The sequence below is a fragment of the Macrosteles quadrilineatus genome, unplaced genomic scaffold (genome assembly GCF_028750875.1).
Source record: "Macrosteles quadrilineatus isolate MER2022 unplaced genomic scaffold, UCM_ALF_1.0 Scaffold_5__1_contigs__length_97177068, whole genome shotgun sequence".
In the NCBI taxonomy this organism is placed as follows: domain Eukaryota; kingdom Metazoa; phylum Arthropoda; class Insecta; order Hemiptera; family Cicadellidae; genus Macrosteles; species Macrosteles quadrilineatus.
In genome coordinates this window covers 39,863,458-39,890,878 of record NW_026542598.1, presented here as the reverse complement: position 1 = coordinate 39,890,878, position 27,421 = coordinate 39,863,458, and the positions used below count along the sequence as shown (strand labels likewise).

Sequence of the window (27,421 nt, the reverse complement as noted above, 5' to 3'; positions counted from 1 at the left end):
CGCTCCCCCTATTTATTTTTTACTAAGCTATCAACATTTCAATAAAAAAAACACCTCAATACCTTCCCTGTAGCAGCAAACCTAAGTAATCATTAAAATAATGATAGGAAATAATTCATCTTACAATTTTGATGGAATAAGTTTGTGGAATTCCAGTCAGGTAAGTGGAAATTTGCTTAGTCTGCAGGTTTGATGCGACGGGGTATTATAGGTTAAAATCCTTCAAGAAGGTGAGAAAACATTGGCTATTGGTCTCACGTTTAAAGAGTGTCAGTTACATATTGAACTACCCTTTGACACAAGGGAAATGGCACTAGCAGCGGGGAATTCTAAAATTTCCCTTACTTCTGACACATAAATTGTTGAGAGTTTCTGAGGATGTTTATTTCAGTAAATAAACTAACAAATTACTACTTCTTGTGACTATAAAATTTGGGTTGAAGATTTTTTGTAACCTTACAAAAAACATTTACTTTGAAGGTAGAAAGTAGATTTATCACTATACTAAAGTTGCTTTGATATGTTTGCTTAGTTTGTTAACACTTTGAGTGTGATGATGTTTCCATTTTTTTCGTGGTTAATTTTCAATGTTCAAGGTCATTTTTTTCAGTGTTTTCCTTTACTCTTTCCCAAAATATTTATGATAAATGATAGATTATTTATAACGTAAGGCCTACAAGTAAATATAGTTAAAATTGTCAAAATATCAAATAGTAACAAATTATAAATACATTTTAATCGTAACCCTTCAATCAAATTGATATCCAAATTTTATATCATGTAAGCAAAACAATTTTTGCTAATATTGTTTTCCCACTTTCTCTCTGATTAATGTGAATCAAATTGGAACCAGGGATATTTTTTATTTGTGTATTAACTAGAGTTTCAAGTTTGTAGTGTACTTGATAACTCTGGCATATTATAATTCATAAACAGCAACATTTTCGTAGGACACCCTGCATACATACCTACTCTAAAAACATATAATTTAAAATAACTGTTTCGCACTAAATTTATTAGAGACAGCAATTTAGGTGGTATGAATGAGATTAATTTTGATAACACTCGTAGGGGTTTTGAGACTAACGACAATTGTATTTGTTCAGTGTTGTGTGTGTTTAATAACAATAAACTAAACAGAAAGACAAAATAAATCACTAGTGACAGAAGGTCAAATACGTGAGAAGTTAACTTGCTGTAATAAATCCAAGCTCAATAGCTAACCAGAAATACTTTTCACTTTACTTTGTTTTTAGTCAGTATTTGTTCTGTAGACAAATAATAAAACTAACAATTAAATCAAAATTTTAAAATTCACAATACAATTGATTGCCACAATTAATACATTCTTTTCATCAACAAGTCATAGAAAATAAACCAAAAATTTGCGTTTTCACTGTCAATATACCAAAAGTTATAACACCCAATTGACTAAGTCTAAATTTGATCCTAGACTAGGACCTAAAACTAGGACCTTGGCTAAATTTTACAATATTTTTACAATACAATGTCTCTATACAGTAGCCTTTTGTTTTGTAATAAATTAATTCAATATATCTTCTTATTTATGACAATATTAATTTTGTAATTGAATTAAAACCTTACAGTACAGAAATTTTCTAATCCTTTAACTTAAAAATCTTCAATCTAAATTGCTAAACTCCCATGATATTTACCTCTGAAGAGAATATATTCCAAGTTTTGATTAAAGAATAAAACTGTTGTTCAGAGTTTGCTGCAGACAATATCCCCACATTTGAAAGTCAGATTGAAACTGAAGTAATATTGCAAAAATTTAAATCTCAGCTTTTCTCAACAACTCTCAACTTACATTCAGTTTTATATTCTTCGACTTTTAACCTAATTACCGGGACCTGTTTATGGCTTATTTGTTTTATAATTTTACAAAATTGCGTTTACTTCACAGTACTTAACAGCTGGAATATTTTAATTTTACACTTTAATTGTTGTAAATTGTGTGTTTTATTAGAAAATGTTAGAAATTAATTCTGTCTCATGTTGTTCCGAGTGATTGTTATAAGCCTTAAAACTTTCAAAATATTGTACTTAGTTTAATTTTGTTTAAGTGAACTGATGAATGAAGCTGTAATTATCTCTGAACAAAGGTATGACCATAGACAAAAAGAAAATATAGAAAATAAATATAGACCGACTGCAGTTCTGTGGTTAGCATATGTTCCGGCGCCCACCGCTAGGAGTGCCGTGTAGTTACGGCGCACTCCGCTGCAGCGTCTGCTGGTCGCATACGGCGGATCGAGGGGCCGACGACAGTAGCAAATCGAACACATCGGCACATCGCGTAACCTTCCTTTGACAGTCTATATTAAATATAGATAATAATTTTTATTCTATTTCTCTATGGTATGACCAAGCTTCTCAAGAGAAACATTGCAATTGCCAGTGATTTCTAATTTATATTTATTGGATGCTAATCCTACCTTTTTATTCACCTTGTGAATTTTCAAATTTGGCTGACGGGCTACTTTGCCATAAATCAAGCTCAAGTCACTTTCAGAATCAAGCATACCAGTAACCTCGAAACCGTTATAAGTGACAATGGTTTAACTTAAATTATTATAGAAATGGGAATATTTACCTGAACAGAATGAGGCTTTTAATTCAATAAAGAATCACACTCGAAACATGATAGGAGCTATTTACAAACAGTCAATAAATAAAAAAAATAAATTACATGTGATCGACAATCTATAACACAAAGTAAAGAAGGAAAGGCAGAGTATAAAATATTATATCTACAGTATATTATATATTCATAAATAACTGATGGAAAAGGGACATTAATATTGTAGAAATTCAGTGCAACAACTTATTATAAAAGTTTGCTTGATATCTATAAATTGGGTATTCGTTCCTAATCACAAGTAGTAGATCAATATTGTTAAAAATATAAAACGTGTTATCAATTAAATTGTGGCTTACACTGTAATATCATATCAAAGGGTAAAAAGGTGTTTTGAAACTGTTGATGTCAAACTTTCTAATACCCTTACTTTTACATATTTCCAAACTAATGACATTTTCAGTATAGTTGTTACACTTATTACCTAACTAAAAGCACCTATAGTGTTTTCTTAGTAAACTTAAGTTTTTACTTATCAAAGTGAATCAAATCGTGGATCAATTTTTATCAAAGGGATCTTATCTCTAACACTCTTAACACAATTGCTCATAACAAAAGTTCACGCTTAATTTAAATTTGTGTACACTAACAGTTATTGCCCAGTTTTCCGAAAACTAAAACATTTGCTTGGCAATTTGGCTTCGCTCAGGTTTTTATGGGAAATCAAATCTTGATAAGAAATTTAATGGTGTATATGTGATAATATATTGGTTGGTTGTTCGAGCTTACCTCTCTTTTTGAACAATGTTCAAGGTAGTACTTGTACTTCGAGTACTTGTGCTTTCCTTCTGCTCAGTTCGAGGTATTTATGTATTCTAAACTCTCTCACATTCTATTTTGCTAGATTTCATAACAGTGTTAACAATTACAATACCAAGTGTTGTAGCTCTACCTTAATTATTTTTTTTAATATTTAACTGTTCAGGGGCTGTTTTTCTACCCTGGAAATACAAAGACATCATGTATTCACCATTGTAATAGAAATGCAGGTGACATCCCTTTCCAGTGTTCACCTAGCAATCAAAAGGTCGCCAGATCAATCCTGAGAGAAATCAGTAGCTTTTTGATGGTTCAAAACTGGACCCAGCCGTCCCTGTTCATTATGGGCTTTAATAATCATCCTGACTAATGAAACAGCTGATCTTAGTCGGTAAAAAAGCTACAGATTATCCCACACTAATCTACACTCATCCTTCATTCATTTACCTACTTACATCATTCCTTACCACAATGTAAGAAGACTAGTGTATAGTCTTTTAAGCTGAGAAGCCTTTTCAGCTGATTTGATTGGCATTTAAATCAGGTACTGGGATTTACTGACTTTACTGAAGCAATACTGAGAGTAATTCTATAGAATTATCATCTATACTGTATATTCTGACTGAGTAATCCGATATTGTTTTGCACCACACAGAGCCTGAAGTAAGGGATAGAAGAAACATTCAATGGTGCACTTAAGTGGTATCTAGCACTAGCCGCTAGTGTCTAGGGCTAATCGCCTTTCCTAACCCCCCTCGCCATCACGTACTACTAACTACTACACTCATGCAAGAGGAAGACCTTTGTACCCGTGATAGGAACTTGCCAACTTGTGCACTATTCTCGCCACTCTGGCTCTTCATTGTGTTTCCGGCACAACATACTAGAGCTGAAAGAGCACGGTCGCCCCACAAGCAAGTTTCCTCTGTGACTAGAGTAACATAATGCTAAGATTGATGCAAAATATTGAAACAGTATTAAGACAGAAATTGTGTTTACATTGGTTTTTCAGGTGACTTGGAATGATGATAAAACATATTGTGAATTCAAAGGGAGGAAAATGGCCACTTTAAAAAATCAGAATGAACAGGATCAAATTGAACGATTAATGATTACAAATGGTAAGTTACACAGATTAAGTTGTGGCGATTCAAAATAGTTTGTCTCCTTCATCCTTCGTGGCACTTTAAATTAAGCAAAAAAATGTTTTGAATACCTCTCTATATTAGAGATGAGAGGTATGAATAAGAAGATTGAAGATTGGCAAAATTAATTTTGCCAATGTCTCCCCATTATAAGTAAAGATTTATATACAAAGTAGTGTTGACCTTCTGTAGTGTTCTACTAACACTTGTTCAGAGAAACCATTTTTCAATCAACAAACTAATTCTATATGGAAACATTGATTTTCAGGTTTGGCAAATGAAAACGTTTGGCTTGGACTTTCAGACATAAAGGAAGAAGGATTTTTTAAATGGGAAGATGGAACAGACCTGAAGTACACAAAATTTGAAAACTGGAAACCAGGGGAGCCAAACGATTTTCATTACTGGAGAAAAAATCCATTAAACCTTGAGCATTGTGTGCAAGCCAATGGGAAGGACAATTTTTGGCCGGGAAGTAACAAGTTTCAATGGAATGATATGCCTTGTGATCAGTCAAATAATATCCCTGGTGACCATTTAAGTTACATTCTCTGTGAAAATATAGAATGTGCAGAGTAAACTCATATACATGATTAAAGTTTTACAATGCATTATGTTGCACTGGACAGGATACATTTGTTTTAGTGTCAATAAACTCCTCTTGTTCTGTTTTATTTTTTGAACTTTTTTCCCCAGTCTCTGGTATAAACGATGCATTATTCAGGTCTATACTACTAGGGGTAACGAGAATCTGCAGTTGACGCGGCAGCCAATAGCACTGGACTAGCGCGACGTTGCAACATCGCCCATTCACTAATTATTTTTGACACTAATAAAAATATACTAAACAGTATTTTTAAATCAGCTGGTATTGTAAGATTTAGCAACACCGCACTGACCTCATTGGCTCCTTCGAAGTCACGTGGTAAATATGCTCCTCCCATAACTACAGACTCTCGTGGACGGTACTGTTAATGATTTAGGACTATACAATAAAAATTGTGTTTTTAAATATACCAACAACACTAACACCTAACTTACCTGGCCCTGTCCTGTCCATAATATATATACAATCATCTCTATATCACACCTATATTCTACCTTCCAAATTGCACTGACCAAGTGAACGAGGAATGGAATGATAAACTGTGGTGTACGGTGAAGCTTCATGTGTATGGCTCTACCGCCGAGCCATAGTGAAAGTACGGCAACAAAAGAGGGAGCAGACGACATCAAAAAAGTGTAAATATGTCATTTATCTGAAGTGAAGTGAGTATCGAGTGAACTTCAATAGTGAAATCGAATCGCACTTGAAACTAAGGTTAAGGCCATGTTTACATTAATGTTAGAAATTCGTGCCATTTCTTTTTTTTATTATTAAAATGAATCGTTAGCGAATTATATTGTCAGCCAACAGTGTTATTTCTCTATAACCAGCCTTCTTGAAGTTTATTCAGTATGATGTTTATCATTAGTGAAGCATTTTTGGGAGAAGTTCAAAAGAAAGTTTGCTTGAATAGCCTGTCTCCAAGTTTCTAATTATTCACAGTGTTCTGGTAAATCGGAAAATACAAGTTAATTTTATTCTCCGTAAGTTCATTATTGAATGAACGAAGTGAATTCTCATACTGGTGTAAAATGCATCTCATGTAAATCCAAAAACTCGAGAATGACTACGTATATGAAGTTGATGTTTTGCACAAAGGTTCTTTATCATATTATCTTGGTTAAGTTCGTTATTGGAGATTATTTGTTCAGTAATAATTATAAAATCCTAAAAAAACCATTTTAATTTTCCCCCATAAGAATAACATTAGGAGCTACCTTCTTCTTCTTTTTTTTGTTTACATTTTACAAGCAACAATTTTGTTGTGAATTCTAGAGACCGAAGTGAATTCTATTATTTCTTTCATCCATGGAGTAAACAGTTTTAACATCTGTAGGTATATTATATTAGTCAATGGTTTTATGCTTAATAATTCTTTAATTTATAATTATTCTTAAAAAAATTATCGGAGGAAATAAATATGGGATATAAAAATATCCACCGAAATGTATTACAATCGATAAAAATGTTTCGGTAGTCATGTTTGAACTTTTTACATGTTTTTATGGTTGTTAGTTTAGTAGGCCTAGGCTTGAATTAAGTAAGACCACAGTCCTTGGAATGATTGTTAATTAAAATAATGGGTGAATTTTATCACTTGGGTGGCATGATGGGTTTCTAAAAATAAGTGGTTTTAACATTGTCTTGAGCTTTTTATATATTGTTAATTTTCAATATTATTGTTATAGCACACTCTGCCTATGCCTATCAGATTTTTTTAAGAGTTATTTTTTTTTCAAACATATAGGCTAATAAGTTAAATAGTTTCCTTTTTTCTTATCGTCTGTTGTTTGTTAGTGCTTTCTGTCGGGTGTATTTGTTGTTAATGTTGGTTGTAAAATAAAATAGTTAACATTTTGATACAATCATTTTAATGAAAAAACCGCAAATATTACTCCTTTTAGTTAGAGTGTAAGAGTTAATTCACTTTATACCTATCTTTGTCACTGTTATCAATGGCAAAAACTAGATCTATAGGTTAGGAACTGAGTGAGCCATGGCCTTTGGTTAGAGACCATTAGATTCTAAGCAAGGAAGGAACTTAAATTACTGTGTCTGGTTAAGTGTTTCAAAAATTAATCGTCATTATTGAGATATGATCTTTCAAGTGTTTTTTTAAATTTAATATTAGGCCTATAACTTAACGTTATCCGGTAAGTTATAAGCTAGGCCTATTTAACTTAACTTGGTTACACTATCAAGTGTAACTGACAGAGTGTTCCCTATGAAGTAGGATAGCCTGTAATCAAAGGTAATAGGCCTAGCCTACCTTGGCCTTTTCTTTAGTCTAATAATTTAAATCAAAGGACCTAGGGTAGGCCTAAGTTAATAGATCAATTTATTCTAACCTTTAACTTGTATAAGTTAGCCTATCTCTGGCCATAAGCTGGGTTTTCCTTGGCGCAGAGTGCGGAAAGGCGATTTAACAACGTCTTCCGACGCGCTTCTAGGAAAACAGTTAACTAAACATTAACTTAAATGACTGTAAGATGCCTAAGACATGAGGAGAGCCTCACTTTCGTTTACGTCCACACTCATTCTAATGAATATATCATCAATATAAGTTTATCGATTATTCCATTCGATATATCAAGTTTGGTAAGTTAACTATGTTTACGTTAACCGAATGAAATACAGTAATCGATATAATCGAATAATTGATATCTTAGGCCTATCAATATTTTTCATTCGAATTAGTGTAAGGATGTTTAAACTTAACTGAAGTCAAGAGGAGTCTGTGTTTTGCAATCCGTTTCTGTGCCTAACTTAGCTTAGGAAACTCCAGCTCCAGGTTAAGTAGGCCTATTGTGAGTTAAGTTAGGTATGTAGACCTAACTTATCTGTCTGCAGTCAAGTTTCTATAAAAAGCCTACTACATGCAGGCCTAAGTTAGGTTTAAAGCATTCGTAGCTCATCTGAATCTCTAAATAGTTTGAACTTATGTAACGAGTGTTCTAAAAGTCAGTTAACCTAAGAATTTCTCATTTAAGTTAGTAGGCCTAGGCATGGGTGGAGTTCCACTAAAACCTGCGATATTTTATCAAATTAATAATAAGCTATATCAATTACGATTCGGTTCGATGAATTTTAAAAACTTAGGTATAACCTATAGACCCTACCGGTACCGGTAAACAATAACAAGCAAAAAAGATCCAATTTTGATGAAATTTGGTATAAACGTGTAAACATAGGCTAGGCCTACATTTATTTTCGTAAACCAGCATGATCTAACTATAGGAACGGGAGTTTTGGGGGGTTTTATGAGGTAAAAATATAATTTTCTCATTTTTGACCAAACACAAAATTTTACAATTTCTTTCCAAGCCATTTTGTAGAGCTTAAAAACCAAATAATTTAGTATAATGAAGCGTTATCATACATCTAATAGTTACTGTATGGAGGAAATTCCAAAAATTTTTAATTTTAAATAGGTAGCTATTATTCTTATGGAGATTAATTCAACTGTTGTACCTGTAGTTTGCTTGTTTTTGAGCATATATTGATCAAAGTGCTTTTATTGGTGTGAACCTGGCAATAACTCCAGCAATAAGTAGTGCGCACGCCCTATAAAATTATTGCTGGCCGTTTAGCGAGAAAATACGGCTGCGTACCATATTACCGATGATGTCACCAGATAGAGGATACTTTAACGGACACGACAGTATCAATATCATGTACCTGGGGGATAAGTTGGGGGGGGGGGGTAAAGTCAGCAATAAGAAGTGAGCGTCCCTTATAATGTCTATTGCTGGCCGTTTTGCAGGAAAATACGGCCGCGTACCATATTATCGATGATGTGACCAGATAGAGGACACTGTAACGGACACGACAGTATCAATATCATGTACCTAGGGGATAAGTTAGGGGGGTAAAGTCATCAAAAATTCGAAAAAATCTATTGCTGGCCGTTTAGCGGAAAAATCCGGCCGCGTACTTTATTACCGATAGTGTCAACAGATAGAGGACACTTTAACGGACACGACAGTATCAATATCATGTAAGTGGAGGATAAGTTAGGGAGGGTAAAGTCAGCAATAAGTAGTGAGCGCGCCTAATAAAATCTATTGCTGGCCGTTTTGCGGGGAAATACGGCCGCGTACCTTATTACCATTGATGTCACAAGATAGAGGACACTTTAACGGACACGACAGTATCAATATCATGTACCTGGGGGATAAGTTAGGGAGGGTAAAGTCAGCAATAAGTAGTGAGCGCGCATAATAAAATCTATTGCTGGCCGTTTTGCGGGAAAATACGGCCACGTACCTTATTACCGATGATGTCACAAGATAGAGGACACTTTAACGGAGACGACAGTACCAATATCATGTACCTGGGGGAGAAGTTAGGGGGGATAAAGCCAGCAATAAATCGAAAAAATCAATCGCTGTCCATTAAGCGGAAAAATCCAGCCGCGTACCTTATTATCGATAATGCCAGCAGATAAAGGACACGAAAGTATCAATATCATGTTTCTGGGGAATAAGTTTTGGGGGGGGGGTGTGGTCAGCAATAAATAAAAAAAATCTTTTGCTGTCCGTTTAGCGGGAAAATCCAGCTGCGTACCTTCTTATGGATAATGCCAGCAGATAAAGGACACTTTAATGGACACGACAGTATCAATATCATGTACCTGGGGAATAAGTTAAGGGGGGGTAAAGTCAGCAATTAGTAGTGAGCGCGCTTCATAAAATCTATTGCTGGCCGTTTTGTGGAAAAATACGGCCGCGTACCTTCTTATCAATTATGCCAGCAGATAAAGGACACTTTAATGGGCACGATAGTATCAATATCATGTACCTGGGGGATAAGTTAGAGGGGGGGGGGGGGTAAAGTCAGCAATAAGTAGTGAGCGCGCTTCATAAAATCTTTTGCTAGCCATTTTGCTGTTTTGACCCCAGTCGCGCACCCTCGCCACTAGGTTCCATCTTACGCGACCAGCGGGCCATGTTATCAAATGCTGTTGCTGTTTATTACGCGCAGCCACAGTCACACCTGTAGCTTCCTCAAACGACTGGCAGTCGCGGTCACGCGCAACTAGTGTCCTCTATCTGTTGGCATCATCGGTAATAATCATGGCCGGATTTTCTGCTAAACGACCAGCAATTGATTTTTTAGACTCATTGCTGACTTAGCCCCCCCCTAACTTATCCCCCAGGTACATGATAGTGATACTGTCGTGTCCGTTAAAGTGTCCTCTATCTGGTGACATCATCAGTACCGCAAAACTTCTGAAAACGGTATCTTCCCGCAAAACGGCCAGCAATAGATTTTATAAGGCATGCACACTACTTATTGTTGACTTTACCCCCCCCCCCCTAACTTATCCCCCATTTACATGATAGTGATACTATCGTGTCTGTTAAAGTGTCCTCTATCTGGTGACATTATCGGTAATATGGTACGTGGCCGTATTTTTCCGCAAAACGGCCGGCAATAGATTTTATAAGGTGCACTGACTTCTTATTGCTGACTTAACCCCCCCCCCCCCCCTAACTTATCACCCAGGTACATGATATTGATACTGTCGTGTCTGTTAAAGTATCCTCTATCTGGTGACATCATCGGTTATATGGTACGCGGCCGTATCTTCCCGCAAAACGGCCAGCAATGGATTTTATAGGGCGCGTGCACTACTTATTGCTGGAGTTATTGCCGGGTTCACACAAGTAGTGCATTGTATATGGTTGAATATCTGAAAATACATTCATTTCTTACTAAACTAATAACTTAACGTTTTACAATAAAAAAAACACTTTTTTACTCTCCTTGTTGCAGCAAACCTAAGTTCTCGTTTAACTAATTGAATTTAAATAGGTATTAGCCTGAATTTGATATTTTTAAGGAGACATTTTAGTTTAAATCCAATAAAGCAAATAGGCCTTAGTAAGCCTACCTAGACCTAAAAAGGTAATGTATAACTTTCTTCTAGCTACTAAACCTGTGTTCTTAGTAGGCCTACTTAGGTTAAGTTACCCATTTTCAGGGGGACAGTTTCGCAGGGAACCTAGCCTACGATATATTATAAGATGAAATATTCGTTTGATATAGCCTATAAGTTTAGGCTAGGCCTATAAAATATCGTAATCAGTTCATTTCTAGGTGATACAACTTAATTACCTTAATCCATTTATCATGTAGGCCTAGGTCTCTTTCAATATTGAACAATTTATGCAGAACATATTTTTTAAGGATACTCTTTACACTGTGTAGCTTACTTTTTAGTTTATAATAGGCCTAATAACAAAGGTAGCATTTCTAAAAAACAACATCAATTTTTTGTGTATGATTTGTTTAAGACATTGGCTACGGAAAGTTAACTTTGATCTTTTTCATGAGTTTATAAAAAAGTACCTTAACATAACTATAAATCGGTTCAATAATAACCTAATTATCGTATCAAATTTTAATTAATCTTAAGATACCAAATGATATAAAAAAAATAAAAAAAACATTAACGAAGCATTTTATTTTTGTATCCATAGTTGTTTTGTTATTAGGTGGCCTAGGCCTATTATAGTCATAGACAGTAGTTTAATTTATGAAATAAAAAAAAACAAAAACCGAACAAACCATTAATCAATTTTATGTTTAGGCTACATCGGGGGAAAATAAAGAATATTTTTTATTACAAAATTAAATCGGATAAATACCGATATATTGTAATGTTAAGTATTTATCCGAAAGAAAATCTTGACGGAAATTATTTAGTATGTCATCATTGCGATATGATGTACTTTATAGATGTTTAATTGCAGTTTCTTTCACGCTGAATCCAAAAATGCAATTGGTTTTTGTCGGTGAGATTCCTAAGTGGCTGTAAAAAGAAGGTTAAAATTACGAATCTGAGGTTCATTTAGCGGTTCAGATGATAATATGGCGTGGTCTGGACGGATCCGTATGCGTATGTATTATTGTCTGAAAGTTTTGTTGTAATTAGTAATACAACATCAGTAATACAACTCTGTTACTAAGCAGAATAGAGTTTGCGTATTACGAAATGCATAGGAGTCGACGTATAAGAGCTTCGCTCGCTCCGCTCAATTAATGTTTTTGGTACTGTACAGTAATACATTGAAATACTTTAAACTTATTTGGCCATGTATCACACACAATTTAGTTGTGCATCATAGAATTCGTTAGGTTAAAAAAGAAGTGATACTCAGCCCATGATTTTTAATCACTCTGTCACATGATTACAGGACCACTTTGAGGGGGGGGGGGGGCTAAGGGGGCAAATGCCCAGGGACACGGGCCCTAACTTAGGTTGGACAATTTTTAGTGTCAAACTGACCCCAGTTGCTTTTTGCTTTGGGGTTTTAAAAATTATTGCCATGTGAATTAACAGGTTTAGATTAACATCCCCAGCCAAAAACATAACAAACACCACTGACACTGATGTTATAATTTATGATAGACAAAAGTAGAGCTTATGCTATTTATATTTGATTTTGGATAGATATATGTGGCATTAGAATTATTTCTAAAATAAAAGAGCATTACGCCCGTAGTACAAAAAAATCGTTGTTAGTCTGGCCACTGCCGCCGCACAAACTTGCGGCGCGCCACGCCGCAGGGGCAGGGTGAGGGGCCAAAGACAGATTATATGTACATGGAATTGTCTTCGTTCATTCTCATACGCGACTTCGGAGCGTACTCCTAGTAGTAAACCTAACATTCTAATCCTTCTAATTTGCATGGTTCATATTACAATAACTTAGGCTAACAATAATTGCTAAGTCAAAAACTAAGAGGTTAAAGAATATTTTGTCATTATGTAATCCATTCTCGAATTACAATGTAGGCCTAGTTATACAGGTATTGAAGTATATAAGGTACTGTATTCATTAAATGATTGACCACTAACAAAAAAATTGTGCAATAGGACCTGGCCTAGGTTGTGTAAAGGCATAACTTAACCTGCAGGTTAGAACTCATACATAATTAAAGGTAGTTTATAAATCATCAGAGATGTTTCCTACAGTTTACCTGATAGGCCTCTAAATAACATTTTTTTCAAAATTTAACAATACCAAATTGTTTAGCAGTGTCGTTAAGATCCATATTTAACATACCTGAAAGCACGTCATTTTACTCAACCGCCTTTATTAGGCTTTAATTTCAAATGTAAAGTAAAGACTTGAAAAGCATTATTTTATTTTATAATAAATTAGTTTGGGTCCCACCATAGAGAAGTGAGGTGGACAGATGAAACTTGCTTATGGGACAACCCTGAGCTTTCAGCTCTATTATGGTGCAAGAAATACAGTGGCGGCGAGCTAGGGGGCCCGTAAGCCCTGACAGGGATTTTTCAGGAAATTTTACCAGGACACAGGCCCGCGATTGTGCAACAGGCTCAGCCACACGGGCCCCAACCTACCATAACAACATTTATATGAGAATTAAGTTACCATATGTTTTTTATGACAAAAATTTGTTAAAACCAGTAAGGGCACTTGACCAAGTAGTTTACAACAGCTCAACTGACACTATTATTTGACCGATGGATATACATTCTTTACCAACCTAAGTAAAAACATTGTCTTCAGTCATGCAAGTTGCATCAACTGTTCTTGTTGACTGTGTGAAGGCGCCATAATAGGGCTGTATTTAGAACCAATATGGCCCTCGGCCTAGGAGGATAAAACATTAATGTTATCCTCCTAGCCCCCGGCGGGTCACACCAGAAAGGGCCCTCTCCCTCTATAATGATTAAACTAAATGAACTTGATAATTTTTTACGTTCAAATCGGCGAATGAACCTAGGTGGCTAGGGCACTAGCTAAATAAATAATCCCATTCTTTCATTGATGCTAATGAAAGATTTTCATTTAATTTCATTTCTTACTATTAGGAGGCTGCTTTTTGGATTTGTTTACTTCGTAGGCTTGCCGTTTACTTGGATTGCCTAATAGCTGGTATTTGAACCTTTTTTAATATTATTTGGCAATCCGGAGGCTAACGTCCACAATAAAAGTAAAAGCTTTTTTTCTGCGAGGATCACGCTCACGAAATTGAAAGATTAAGCCTACGCTTTTGCCGCTATCGCGGATATCGGCGAGAACATTTCCCCGCGAGTGACGATGACGATGTCTCTGCGGCCACAGGAGATATTCAAAATTTAGCCGCAATTGCGGAAGACAATAATGACGTTTCATTTTCCTCAAGACCAAAACATCTAAGATTAAGTGTACTCCTGGTACTGAAATTAAATTAAATGATGAAATTAAATTAAATTAAATTTATTTGTCTATACTGAATGTTTTCTCTGTACGGTACCTTAAATCTCAGTGGTCCCATAATGTAGACCTACCAACTATTTAGCTAAGCCTAAACAATAATTTAACAATTGGGTAAACGATTTATATAGAATATCATATGCTATGAGATTAGGTATGGCTATTTTGTGAAGATAATAGTGCTACTATTGGCCTAGTCCGTTTCTTATTTTCACTTTCTGGTACGTTTAAAACTCTAACATAAATTCTTTTGGTAGCTTTTGGGCCTAGTTACGTTAGCTAATCTAGTTTCATAGGTACCTTGTTAAAATAGTGTAAAGGTTAAATCAGTTTATTGTTATTTTTGTTTGTAGCCATTAAGTTACCGGTAGTTTGAATTGATATGCAACATTGTTATGTAACAATACCAAAGTAAATTTTTGAACATAGAATATATGTGTTATAGCTTATTTCATGTGTAATTCCAGCAATATGGTATCAGGCTTAAAGCTCGGAAGAAATATTTGTAAGCTCTGCTTGAGAAATTTCCACAAGTCTGTGGAAAGTGAGAAGAAGAGTGTTTATAAAAGTCATGTATGGAAGTACGCAGCTGCAGCAACCTTGGCCGCTGGTGGTGCGTACTACTACACTTTAGATACCCAACAGAAAAGGCTTGTCAAAGTTATGGCTGGTGGTGTAGTTAGGTTTGTAAGGTAGGTAATCAATCTTCATACGGTATTCTTAAATAAATCAGTTTTTTTTAGGATAGTGTAGGCCTAAATCTCAGTGTGTACATCGTTAAAAAATGTGGTTTCAAAATGCATTTTTAATAGTGCGTGTACAGTGGTCTTATTTTATCACTCAGTTGTTGGAAAGCAATACTCTGGTACTAATGAATAACATAGCACAAAGAATATACAATTCAATGCCAGTGTATCACAAATTATAATGAAGACGTAATTTTTTTAGAGGTTGACCTATTCTCCCTATTTGTGTAACCACATAGGCCTCAAGCTGTTAAGTGGAACATCTAGCAAAAAATGTGTGAGTCAGCAAAGTGTTTGAGTGAACTGGAACTGATAAAATTTAGTAGTGGACATTGTCGTTGATGAGAACTCACGAACCCATGGGCTCGTAGTCTGTCACTCTACCAACTAAACCAAGGATTCACCTAAATGCTAATGTAAGGATTAATATGAGTGAAGGATGAATGAAACATTCTAAATAATACATAACAAAAACTGTAACGATTTACCTCAGGAATAATCAATATTCCCTATAAGTTTCATGGACTTAATGTTATATTAATTCTTAATTCACATTGCCTCTTGCAGATCATCCAGGATAGGTCTGGTGGTGACGTTAGACTACTGGTGGTCTCTGCTGGGGCTAGAGGAAGGCAGTCAGGAGTACGAGGAGGCAATAGATAAAGTACACCAGCGCTCGGCAGACCTCATACTGTCCGGATGTCTCAGCAACGGAGGTCTCTACATCAAGTTGGGGCAAGGTCTAGTCTCCATGGACCATGTGTTGCCGCGTCCGTATATTGTCACACTCAAGGTAAGCGACATGGACTGCCACAAAATGTTCCTACTTTGCTTATAAAACTTGATTTGAACACGCTATGAAATTTTTAAATGTGAAACTAACTTCAGTCTTGTTTAGAGGGAGTGAAACAGACTGCAATATAGTTTCAAGGTTTTTCAACTGGTCGAGCATTAGGTATTTTGGGTTCTACAGTGAAATTCAATTTTATTTTTTACAATAAAAATTGAATTTTTATATTCTGATTCTGACAATAATTATCTACGCTTGCAGGCGACATTGACGATGTCCCGTCATCGCGGGAAATGTTAACAATATTGGTGGCGATTATAGTGTCCCTGTGATTGAGGGAGATGTTCTTGAGGAGATGTTGTTTTGCTGCAATTGCGGCAAAGTACCACCTGGAGTTGGGAACGTTCAGGTTAATTTGGCCTAAGGTTGCAAGTAGGGCCTACCCTAAATCTGGCGCTGATCAAGAAAATAGAAGATTGTATGTTTTCTTATTAAGTGCAGCATTTGCTGATTATATAAATTTACAATGAAATGTACCAGAAAAGCTGGAAGTACAATAACTTAATTTTAATGACAATGAAGCTCATAAGGATTCAACTTTCTCGTAGATGTCATTTATAAAAAATGATTAATCGCTCATGACTGCAATTCAGGCTCTTCAAGACCGATGTCTAACCCGAGGCAAGGATGAGGTTCGGCAACTTTTTATGGAGGATTTTGGAGTTCCACATACGGACATGTTTGCCACCTTCGAAGAAGAACCAATTGCAGCTGCTAGTTTAGCTCAGGTTTGTGCAAAATATTAAACATCTAAGAATTCTAATAATGTAGTCATGTTACCCCACTGCCGGCCCAACCAAATGCACGCATGGCGACGTTGATCTAATTAATGTAAATTAATTTCATTGTGATTTAGCCCCCCGGATAACCATTATTTCAATAAAGTGGTTTAAATACCTGCATAAAAGTTGTCCAAAATGTTGCTCACGGCAACCGGTTTCAATCCACAACAGGGATCTTCATCAGGCCGATCAGGATTTCAAAACATTTTTTATCTTCTTGTGAAGGTCGTCAAAAGGCGTAAAAAAGATGCACACATAGTCACAAACACGAAACACGGACATTTAACACTAAAGACACGGCCGAAATTTTGACTATACCTTCGCCGGGGATGAGTCGTCGCAATAATTTCGGCTGTGTCTTTAGTGTTAAATGTCCGTGTTTCGTGTTTGTGACTATGTGTGCATGTTTTTTACGCCTTTTGACGACCTTCACAAGAAGATAAAAAATGTTTTGACATCCTGATTGGCCTGATGAAGATCCCTATTGTGGATTGAAACCGGTTGCCGTGAGCAACATTTTGGATAACTTTTATGCAGGTATTTAAACCAATTTATTAAATTAATTTCTTAAATGTGTCCTGTGAACGTGTGTTTTGTGTTTTCAATTTTAAGTGTATGAGGAATTGTATAAATGGATGACCTGATGGTTTGGCAGTTGCCACAAAAGATATAGTAACCAGACAAACAAGGCTATTGCAAGGTAACACAATACTTTTGTCTTTTATTGATGTAAATTTTAAATTCCCAAGTTATTCTTATGGAGGGTAAGTAAATTGTTGTAGTTTGCTTCTTGATGAAGAGATTTCGCTTTAATTTGGAAAATGTCTTTATTTCATATTAATATTAACATTTCACTAAAAAAAGCACCACCAAAGGGTGGTACGGGGGTGCTACCATCCCTGTAGCAGCAAAAACTTGTATTTGTTAAATCATTATTTAGATAGATAATAAATCTGACATTTTTGGGGAGATATTTTAGAAAAAAAATAATCAGGCAAATGTTTATTCGCTTTGTTTTTAGCTTTGATGCAGCTGGGGTATTTCAACTAGCAACACAAATTTTGAAACCAAGAATTTGTGAAGAAATCTCAATTATGTCGCAATGGATAATGATTTTGATTTTGTTCAGATGATAATGATTCACTGTAAATGCCCTAATAAATTATAATAATATAAATTTTATCTTGACCTGTATCTTATGATTTGAAATAGATCTGTCTCCTTTTTTTCATATTTTTTATGATATTTAAGTTTTCATTTGATGTCACCTTTTTGCCAGTTGCGCAAAAAACATTTTGGTTGATCACTGAAAATGAAAATGTATATTTATTATGTTGTATTATGAAAATGAAAACATACCCTAAATAACTACTTATAGACTGACTAGCTAAGCTACTTTTGGTCAAAAGAGTGTGATTTGGGTGTACTACTCGTCCAAAAGACAAAATGCATTTTTTAGCTATTGAAATTAGGGAGGTCTATAGTTTAATACCAGGATCGTAACCATTACTGTTATAGGTGGAACTACAATTCTTATTCTAACTTACAAAGTTCTTTAAGGGTTCACCGAGAAATCCAAATCACTGGGCTATTGAGTGCCTAGTTTACGAAACGTTACTGCTATTGACAAATTTATTGTCGACAGGTGTTTCGAGCCACTACCCATGAGGGAGCAGTGGTCGCTGTCAAGGCTCAGTACATTGACCTGCAAGACAGATTTGCGGGAGACATAGCCACTGTACAGTTACTGCTCAAGTTCGGAGGCTGGATACATCCTAAGTTTGACTTTGAATGGGTCCTTTTGGTAAGACTTGCTGGGTTGATGTAAGATAATAATGAACGTTGAGACTTAAATAATGGAGGTACAATTTTGTCATAGATTTAGGGTAATTTGTGTAAAAAACAACGCAACACTACTGTCCACTGACGTTTCACCCTCAATGCAGAGTGCCATCGTCAAGGTGACTTATCTTTTGTACAATTGTCGCAGGAAGTCAACCACACAGTTACGACAACTGTCAACTGTAGCAAGTCACGCAAAGCAAACTAAAAAAGCAATCTGTATCAAGGCCGAAATGTCAGTGGACAGTAGTGTTATGTCGTTTTTGACACGGTCTATCCCAGTTAGTGACCATGGAAGTCTAGATCCAGAAAGAAGAATATTAAATAGAATGCAAAACAATATTTGGATAAATGACGTTAATCAAAGAATACTCTCAGACTATACTAATGCTTTTCGCCAAGCAAAGCTCGGTCCTATGGTACTTTATGATAAAGTGTCAGTAGGCCTAATCTTTCTGCCTGACATTGAGTAAAAGAAAAGAATTAAAATTTTGTTAAATGGGTATGATGACTACTATGAATATCAACGGAACAATTATTACAGGAACTGAGGGATACCTTGGAACAGGAGTTGGATTTCCTTCACGAAGGAAAGAACGGAGAACGATGCGCACAAGAGTTGAATCGTTTTCCGTTCATCTACGTTCCAAAAGTGTTTTGGAATCTGAGCAGCAAGGTATGTGGTTCGTGTTTTTCGGTTTGTAAACATTTGTTAACCTGATAAACAAGAATTTATTGGTCTGAGAACACATTACAATTAAATGTGTCAGACTTTGTCAATACAATATTAAACTAAATATATCTACAACTACAATGTAGGATAATGGCAACAAAGACTAAGGAAGTACATTTTTAGTTTTAATTGCACTGTTTTATGTCATAATTACTGAAACTTAGCAATTTATTATGTATTATGTATTGACGAACCATATTGCACTGTAAAATGTTTAATGAGTAATAAAGATTCTTATTTTTATTATTGATCATGATTACGAACCCATCATATTATCCCCTGCAATCGCAGGTTATCTTGATCACTTACCTTTGGCTCGCTGGAGGCTCGGCCCCCAGGCCTCCTTTTTATTTTAAAAAGCTGTATTAAAAAGTGCTACTGGGGACAGGATGATGTCGGGGATTTTTTTCTGCGTTAAAAACCATTTATAACTTGGCTGTAGCAATTTATTTCACAGAGTGTTTGTTTATGGGGAATAACAAACAGGTCATGTCATGTTATGGTTTCGATGTGGGTTAGTGCTCTAATGATTGAAATTAGCTAAGGCATTAACTGTAAAACTAACTTCAGTTTAATTAGTAGAGCAATAAAGTTACAATCTTTGGAGAAAGGGGGAGTGAACAATATTTTAGTTAAAAACCATCTCAAAGTCAACGTTGGCATCTTAACTACCGTGGTGGTGGGAGGTGGTTCAAAGAAATTGGTCGGAATCGGTATGAAAAATGCCCCGCTTCGGGGGACATTTTTGTTGTGAGGATTACCGGTAGAAGACTACCTCTTTGTTGTGAATAAAACGTAATTAGTTAAGTAAACTTGTTAGAATAGAAATGTCATTATTATTATGGTTATAAGGATTCTTATTCTTATTATTGATCATGATTACGATACCATCATATATTATCCCCTGAATCGCTGGGTATCATCATCATTACCCACCATTTGTATATAGCGTACAGTCATAAACATCTCTGTAACATAAATTTTTCTGGAAAATGTCCTAATCTTTTGAGACCTGGCCATCTTTAGTTGACTTATTTTTGGACAGAAACATGTAAAAATCTCATTTCCTTACTGACAATTTCAGAGGGTACTGACTACGGAGTTTATCGATGGCATCAAGATAAATGAGAAAGAAGCTTTGACCAAGGAGGGGCTTTCATTGGCTGACATCGACTACAAAATGTTCAAAGCGTTCTCCGAGCAAATCTTTCATACAGGTTTTGTCCACGCAGACCCTCATCCTGGCAATGGTAATCAATGTCTTTTATTATAAACTCTTTAAGATTTCAACATGGGGACATTTAAAAAATATTCAACCAACTTATTGTGCTGAACTGAATAAATATTTTTTGTTAAATAGCATATCTTGTATGTTCCCATTAACATTCATATGGAAACTTAGGATCATAGATACTCAACAGTCTCATTTTATAAGGGGAGTGAGCTGATCTAGTAGTAGAGCGTGGGTCCCCAACCTCCTTGGGTTCAAATTCCACCAAACACGATTGGATTTTAGCTAAGTAATAATGCTGCAACCCTCTCTAAACCTAGCCTGAAGTAATGTGAAAAACAATTCTGGGCTAAAACCTAGAGGAATAATAGTAAAATGAAGACTATAAGAGACTCATTCAACTAACTATTATCTTTTATTTTGATTAGTAATAAACTAGCAACAGTTGGTTCATATAGTGGTAAGTAAACTTTAGTATCCTAAGTCATTGGCTGTAGTTGTTCATATCTGTTTTTGTGTTGGTAGTGCTGGTGAGGAAAGGGACAGACGGACGTGCACAGTTGGTGTTACTGGACCATGGACTGTACGAAGTTGTACCTTCGACAATCAGGCATTCACTCTGTAACCTGTGGAAATCCATCATACTCAACGATCATTCCGGCATGCGAAAACACTCTAAAGAACTTGGCGTTGATGGTAACACAACATGTTAAATTATTATAGTCTGTATGATGGAACCTGGACCAGCCCAGGCCTTAAACCATTGGCCAGTCCATAGGTAGACACAGGGTCAGAAGACAGGTTCCATCATACAGACCATATTTTTTTATGTTATCTCTTGGACATGTCATAAAATACTGCCATGTAGGAGCCCAACTGTCCTTGATCATTGGGCATTTACAAATTAATCTTGTCTTAAAAAACCTGTTGGTATAGGTTATCCACAAAGCTAGCCAAGGCATCTTACTCCATTCTACATTCACTCCATTCTACATTCATCTTACAGTAATTTCCAGCTTAAAATAGACAACGTAATTTTGCTGTCCTTGTAAAATGATAGAACTTTTTTAGATTTAATTTAAATTATATTGGACATTTGTGAAAAACTACATAGAGAAAAGCGTACAAGCTGGACTGAACAAGCGCACTGTTGGATAGGGGTTCTGGTAAATCGTAAAACTCAAGCCCAAACATATTGCTACTAATATGTTTATCTCTGTGTGAAACTACCTTGATGTTTTTGTTTGATTGATGTTGAGTCCCCTACAGAAATCTTTATGGAATACTAAGAATCTAGTTAGAATAAAACTCAACAATTAGAGCAAGATTTTTAAGTTTGAATCCTTGAAAATTAGACAAAATTTATGAAGTAGGCCTACCGGTATTGTTTTTAGGTTCCTTTTTTCATAGTTAAGCTGCATTAGGTTTCTAGTGCAATACACACACACTATCCATAGAACCAAATTTTATTTTGATTGCTGTAAAATTAACTGACCAATTTACCTTATCTCAATAAATTGTATTAAATTTGAGACATTATACTGCTTAGGATTTAAGACTGGTAAACCTAATGTGTATTACCTGCAGAAAGTCACAAATTTAAAAAGTTGAAAAATTGAAAAGTTATTACAGCTGTCAGTAATGGTTGCAGATGACAATTACCGGTTGTTTTGTACGGCGTTGGTGCAGCGTTTTGTGGCCAGAGACAAGAACGAAAAGGGGGAGGACATTTTGGACTTGTTCTTCTCACCGAAGGGCATTCGTCTTACAGCCAAAGTGTTCAGGGGTTTACCGGAAGAAGAGAAGGAACGTCTGAGAATTGAGATAATGGCCATCCATGATCGATCAATTGAGATTTTCAAAGCTATTCCGAGCAAGCTTATGCTGGTCACTAGGTACCTTTAGTTTTGTTTAGTGTGTGTTGTTCTTGGCTTAAGGTATTTAGCATGGGACTTTGTTATTAGTACATTTTAGATTTTTATACCCTTTTTATTGCTTTGCTGTTGTGTTACAGTAAAAGAAAAAATAAACAAAGCGACGCTTGTAGGACGAAGGGGTGCAAGTTATAATCTGATATGTACTTACACTTCTTCGTCTTGCAAGTGACGAAAGATTTGTGCAAATAAGAAATATATTTGTCAGAGCAAAATGTAAGATCCAAAGTAGGTGGACATTGAAGATCCTGAAAGAAATATTTTACCCGAATGGTTTTCACCATCCAACTCAAGAATAACGGGTTAATTTGTTCACAGACTACCTCATGCTTGCTGAGATGGTAACACAAACTCCATTGCGTTTTAACAATTGGCGACTTGGAACTCAATTGTCCCAAAATGAACTTGAAATTTTAGCTGCGGGCGCTAAACACCATTTTGATATGGTACTCAACGTTTTGAGAGCGATGCCGAACAAAGTGATCCTGGTTATTCGGTGGGTTTTGTTATAATTCAATTTTGTACAATTCCAAATAAATGTAGTTAATGGTGGTGGGTTTTTTAGAATTTAATTAGCCTTGAGGTTGTTTTTTCACTTCTTAAATTTGTCTTAAAGTAAAGTTCAGTAAATTATGGGAAATCATTGATTTATTTACAAAAAAAAAAAAAACAGACAACATTTTTTCTTCATACAATCAGAGAGAATGCATACATCAATGATTAGTGAATTTTAACAATATGTTTGTTGATTGAATAGATTATTTGAATTTTACATTTAATAGTTAGCCTCGTCTTTAAAAGTAATAAAATATACAAGACAATTTACTACTTTTGAAAATCCTGTCTGTTGCAGAAATTGAGGTGTTGGAACCATTTTTAGAGGTTTTTTCAGCTTTTCAGTGTTTTTTCCCCACCCTGTTTTCTTATTTACTTTGAACATGTCCAACTGTTATAGAATATGGACACCATTGTATTTTCTTAATGAAACTACAAATAAAGAATATTTTGGTTTGATTTGATTTGAATAAAAGGGTCAGACAGAATTTTAAATAGATTGCTGAAAAGTGTAAAGTATAGTGTGTGTAGAATAAGGCTAGTTGTAGTTATTTAGCTAATATTTTAGTTTGTAGATATAACACATTGTGAATGCTGCATACACGTTTTTAAACTGCTGAAATAAGCCCAAAGCACTTAGGCCTAGTTATAACCTTTACATGCTTTGAAACTCAAGAGCTAAATTGAGCTTTGGTCTAAAATTAATTGGACAATCTCAATTTCAATAAATTGTGTGTAAAACTTGCTAAAAGTTACTAACAATAACCTGAAGGTTATGTTTTTAGGAAAAAGCATTTAGCTTGGATTAAATAAATATATAGGATGGAGAGGACACAGCTAACTCACCTGATGAAAGGTTGCAGACGAGTCAAAGAACACATAAAATCACACACATTATATATATTATCATGTGTGTGATTTTATGTGTTCTTTGACTCGTCTGTAACCTTTCATCAGGTGAGTTAGCTGTGTCCTCTCCATCCTATATATTTATTTAACAATAACCTGATTAAGAATTTTATTTTTGCGAATTTCCCATTGCTAAAATATTTTCAATGAACCTACTTATTACTTATTTTTAGTCTCCTTTAGCAATGACTGTGTTAATCTATGGCAGAATAGAATCCAAAATGGGTATATAAGCTACAAAGTTAATGATTTTTAAGTTTTCTAAGATTTTCAGTTGAATCATTTATTTGCTCATTAACTCCATAACAATAAACCAAGGAGCTAAACAAAAATACTGGCACTTTTTTCCAGTAAATTTTGTGCCATTTAAATAAATATCTTGGCTTACTGTTTTTTCCATATTAAATCTCAACTAACACTTCAAGCTGTTAAACAACGATTTTCTTGCAGAAACATCAACACGATTCGCAGCATTGCGAGAGGTCACGGGGACCCTGTCGATCGTTACACTGTGATGGCAAGAAGCGCGACTCAGGGTGCGTTTGTGTCAGAGACCTCCGGTCTGAGCGGACACTTACGTGGACTGCTGGGGCGACTGCACTTTGAGATCAGACTGTGGTATGTGATGGCGACTGGTTTTTTCCCTATCCTAGGACACCCGGTCGAAACTGTTTTCACGTTACTTCAGGCTAAGCCTAGCCATTACAAAAGGCTCCACTTTGCACCATACACAAAATATTGTATGCATTTCCTCTTAATTTCTTACCTTACTCTTACTTTGTGCTGTCAGTGACAGTGAAAAATATTCTTATGTTTTGTGTATAGTGTAAAGTTGTGTGTACCAGTTCAAGTATGCCTGCTAACCTCACAAAAAATCCTAATAATTAGGTTCTTGTGTTTTCTGTTACATCCTTAACCTCAAATCAATCTTAAGGTTGGATGTAGGATCCTTGTAATGTAATAGATTATCCCTCATTTCATCCCTTTCCCCTGAGGCGCAAAGTGACTCTTTTCGACCCTAGCTCAAGTTTCAAGCCAAGGGTTTTTTGCCCCTCTGATGAACTATATTTTTTGTCATATTACAACATGATTGAACAAATTAAGTTAGAAAAAAATACTTTTTTGTACAGATAACCTCTCATAACGACTTTCAACTTGCTTTCAATTTTTCCAATGCAAACAAACAGCGGTTTAGTAAGTAATTCAATGATTTTGTCTACTACGGTTGTTTTAGTGTACATTATAGGCTAATATCGATATGTCAAACTATGAAAAATAATGGATCACTAAGCTACAACCTATCAATCAATACCTAATTTCAATACATGTGATCGCTTACAAGAGTTAACAACAGCTGACCTTTACGCCCTAGGGACTAAAAAAACTTTTTACCCTTTTGGGAGGAAAAAAGCTACTGTAGACCCGCAACGCTGTATCCGAAATGGCTTTTTTGTGGCTGTATGACAGAAAAATATATGAATTGTATTCAACAATTGCTACTTTTACAGGTGGGACAATGTGAGAATGTTGTTGATTCGGCTGTCACTCAGAACACTACAAGTGGTGGGTCTCGCCCCAGACATGGCTGTCATCATGGATCAGTCCCTTGACAATCCTCATTAATATTATATACACAACTTGATAGTATTATTTGTTATATATTTTATTGTTGAGTGTATATACACATTTTATTTTATAATATGTTGTTTTTCTATCCCCCCTCCATTTGTAACTAACAATGTACAGTACTAATTACAAAATATCTGTAAGCCTATACCACGAGTATAAGCCACTAAGCTAGGATTTTTTTAGGAACGAATGGTCTTAAGTTAAGTCTCTCTTCATTTAATATATAATTTTAGGGATTAGAAACCTTTTAACCCTGCATTTCTCCTACCATATAGGCCTTGATTAAGGTATGTGTGTGAAACTATTAAGCTTGCGAGTATGCATGAGCCGGTCATCTACTTTTACATTAGGGGGGTCGGAGTTACTTGCGTACTAGCCCCCAGCAAAGAGAGTGACAAAGGGGCCTCCCCAGGAATATGGTTAAAAAATAGGTACCAGAATGTTTCATTTTACACACTCCTTGGTCATGTAAGTGAGTTAATTTGTAACGAGTTATTTTTCCTAGGGGGGTAAATATTTGCTATTTGGCCGCGCACCGATTGTTGAGGTAGGCAAGCGGCGGCGGCGAACCTGGCTAGCGCCCTTTGACCCGGCTTATCAGTGCCGATAAGCATGGGATATCCTAGTTTCTCAGGATAGCCTAGGACAGACATTCGAGTGGTGGATCCCGTGCAGTGAAGAGTGTTGGTGTCTGGCTGAGACGTCGGTGGTGTACGTAGAGAGGAGTGAACGTGACAAGTGGTGTCGGAGAACGTTGGTGGTGTGATCGCGCCGAGTGTTGGTGTAAGTTGGGTACAGACCCACTATCGGTGAGTGGACGACGTTCCTTACTTTTTGGTTTAAGAGTTGAAAGTTGTTACTAAAACACTCATCTCTGATTTGATTGCGAGAGTTAGAGTTGTAACCGTGCTGGTCAAAGCCTGACGGTAGTTAGGATTTATATTAGTCAGGAATAATATTAAAGTATATTCCTGACGGTTCTGGGCAGGTGCTAGAGCGCAAATAATATAATTTATTGACTGTAGTAGTTATTATTTTGCGTTGTACCAAGAGTTAGTTATATTACTAATAACTCTGAGGCCCGACAAACCTAGGCTGCACGATTTAGCGTGCGTAGTTGGAAGCACGAGGCCAGTAGGCTAGTAGCTAGTTTTATTAGCCTATTAACAGAAGCCCGGCTAAGCAATATAACGTTGATATAGTAGCAGTAGTGGTAGTAGCAGTAGGGTTGGTATTGATTAATCATTTAATTATTTTAATTTAACCTGAACAGCTTGCTTAGTAATCCAACACGTTAGCTTGGTAGCTTGGATAGCGGAGTACCGGCTATCAGATAAGATATTTATCTAGTGTTTGGAACGTATTTAATATTTATTATTTATCTGCTACTAAGTAGCTCAATATTTTAATAGTGCAATTGCCATTTAGTTTTGCTTGTTTGGCTTGGTATTTATTGAGACCAGCTACTAGTGGTGTAGTCACTCTACCTATAGTGTACTTGTATATTATTATGTGGTACGATTATTGAGTGAACTGTTTGATTCTTAGCTTGGGCATTAGAGTTGTGTATTGGATTATAGTGGCCTAGTAGACCCCGCCTGGTGATAACACGCGTTGTGGTTTTTATTGGCAAGTCGTCGTGTAACTCACCGTGTTTTAGGCACTCTGGGCTTAACTATTGGATAGTTAGGACGAAGCCCGAGTTGCGTAGTCAGCAACGACCCCCTAGGAGTGTGGAGAATCGGCGTAGGCCTGGTAGTGATTATTGCACGTTTGTTTTGTTTTGGTGACTTGTTTT

General features: G+C 35.8%; 1 protein-coding gene and 1 long non-coding RNA gene across 4 annotated transcripts; both read left to right on the top strand.

Moving 5' to 3' along the window:
• Positions 1 to 4,437: 4,437 nt before the first annotated feature.
• Positions 4,438 to 5,240, top strand: LOC128993816 (uncharacterized). The gene is made up of 2 exons (XR_008490827.1): positions 4,438 to 4,542; positions 4,835 to 5,240. It is a non-coding gene; the product is annotated as an uncharacterized LOC128993816 (long non-coding RNA).
• Positions 5,241 to 14,857: 9,617 nt separating this feature from the next.
• LOC128994806 (uncharacterized aarF domain-containing protein kinase 5-like) lies at positions 14,858 to 25,693 on the top strand. 3 transcript variants are annotated; one of them, XM_054419599.1, is made up of 10 exons: positions 14,858 to 15,104; positions 15,726 to 15,951; positions 16,602 to 16,736; positions 18,436 to 18,594; positions 19,177 to 19,308; positions 20,450 to 20,615; positions 21,122 to 21,292; positions 22,849 to 23,026; positions 24,445 to 24,612; positions 25,503 to 25,693. In XM_054419599.1, exons 1-10 carry the CDS (start codon positions 14,866 to 14,868, stop codon positions 25,615 to 25,617), a joined length of 1,689 nt encoding a protein of 562 aa, XP_054275574.1. In that variant the 5' UTR covers positions 14,858 to 14,865; the 3' UTR covers positions 25,618 to 25,693. The 3 variants fall into 3 exon arrangements, with proteins under 3 accessions (XP_054275574.1, XP_054275573.1, XP_054275575.1); XM_054419598.1 differs by lacking the exon at positions 22,849 to 23,026 and adding an exon at positions 22,248 to 22,491 and having other exon boundaries at positions 14,869 to 15,104; XM_054419600.1 differs by lacking the exons at positions 24,445 to 24,612; positions 25,503 to 25,693 and adding an exon at positions 22,248 to 22,491 and having other exon boundaries at positions 14,869 to 15,104; positions 22,849 to 22,915.
• The last annotated feature ends 1,728 nt before the right edge of the window (positions 25,694 to 27,421 follow it).

Excerpts from the sequence above, each read along its gene's own strand:
- LOC128994806 (XM_054419598.1), top strand. The coding sequence starts at position 14,884 with ATGGTATCAGGCTTAAAGCTCGGAAGAAATATTTGTAAGCTCTGCTTG. Across the intron at positions 15,105-15,725 it reads GGTGTAGTTAGGTTTGTAAG|ATCATCCAGGATAGGTCTGG; the intron begins GTAGGTAATCAA and ends TGCCTCTTGCAG. Across the intron at positions 19,309-20,449 it reads TTTGGAATCTGAGCAGCAAG|AGGGTACTGACTACGGAGTT; the intron begins GTATGTGGTTCG and ends TGACAATTTCAG.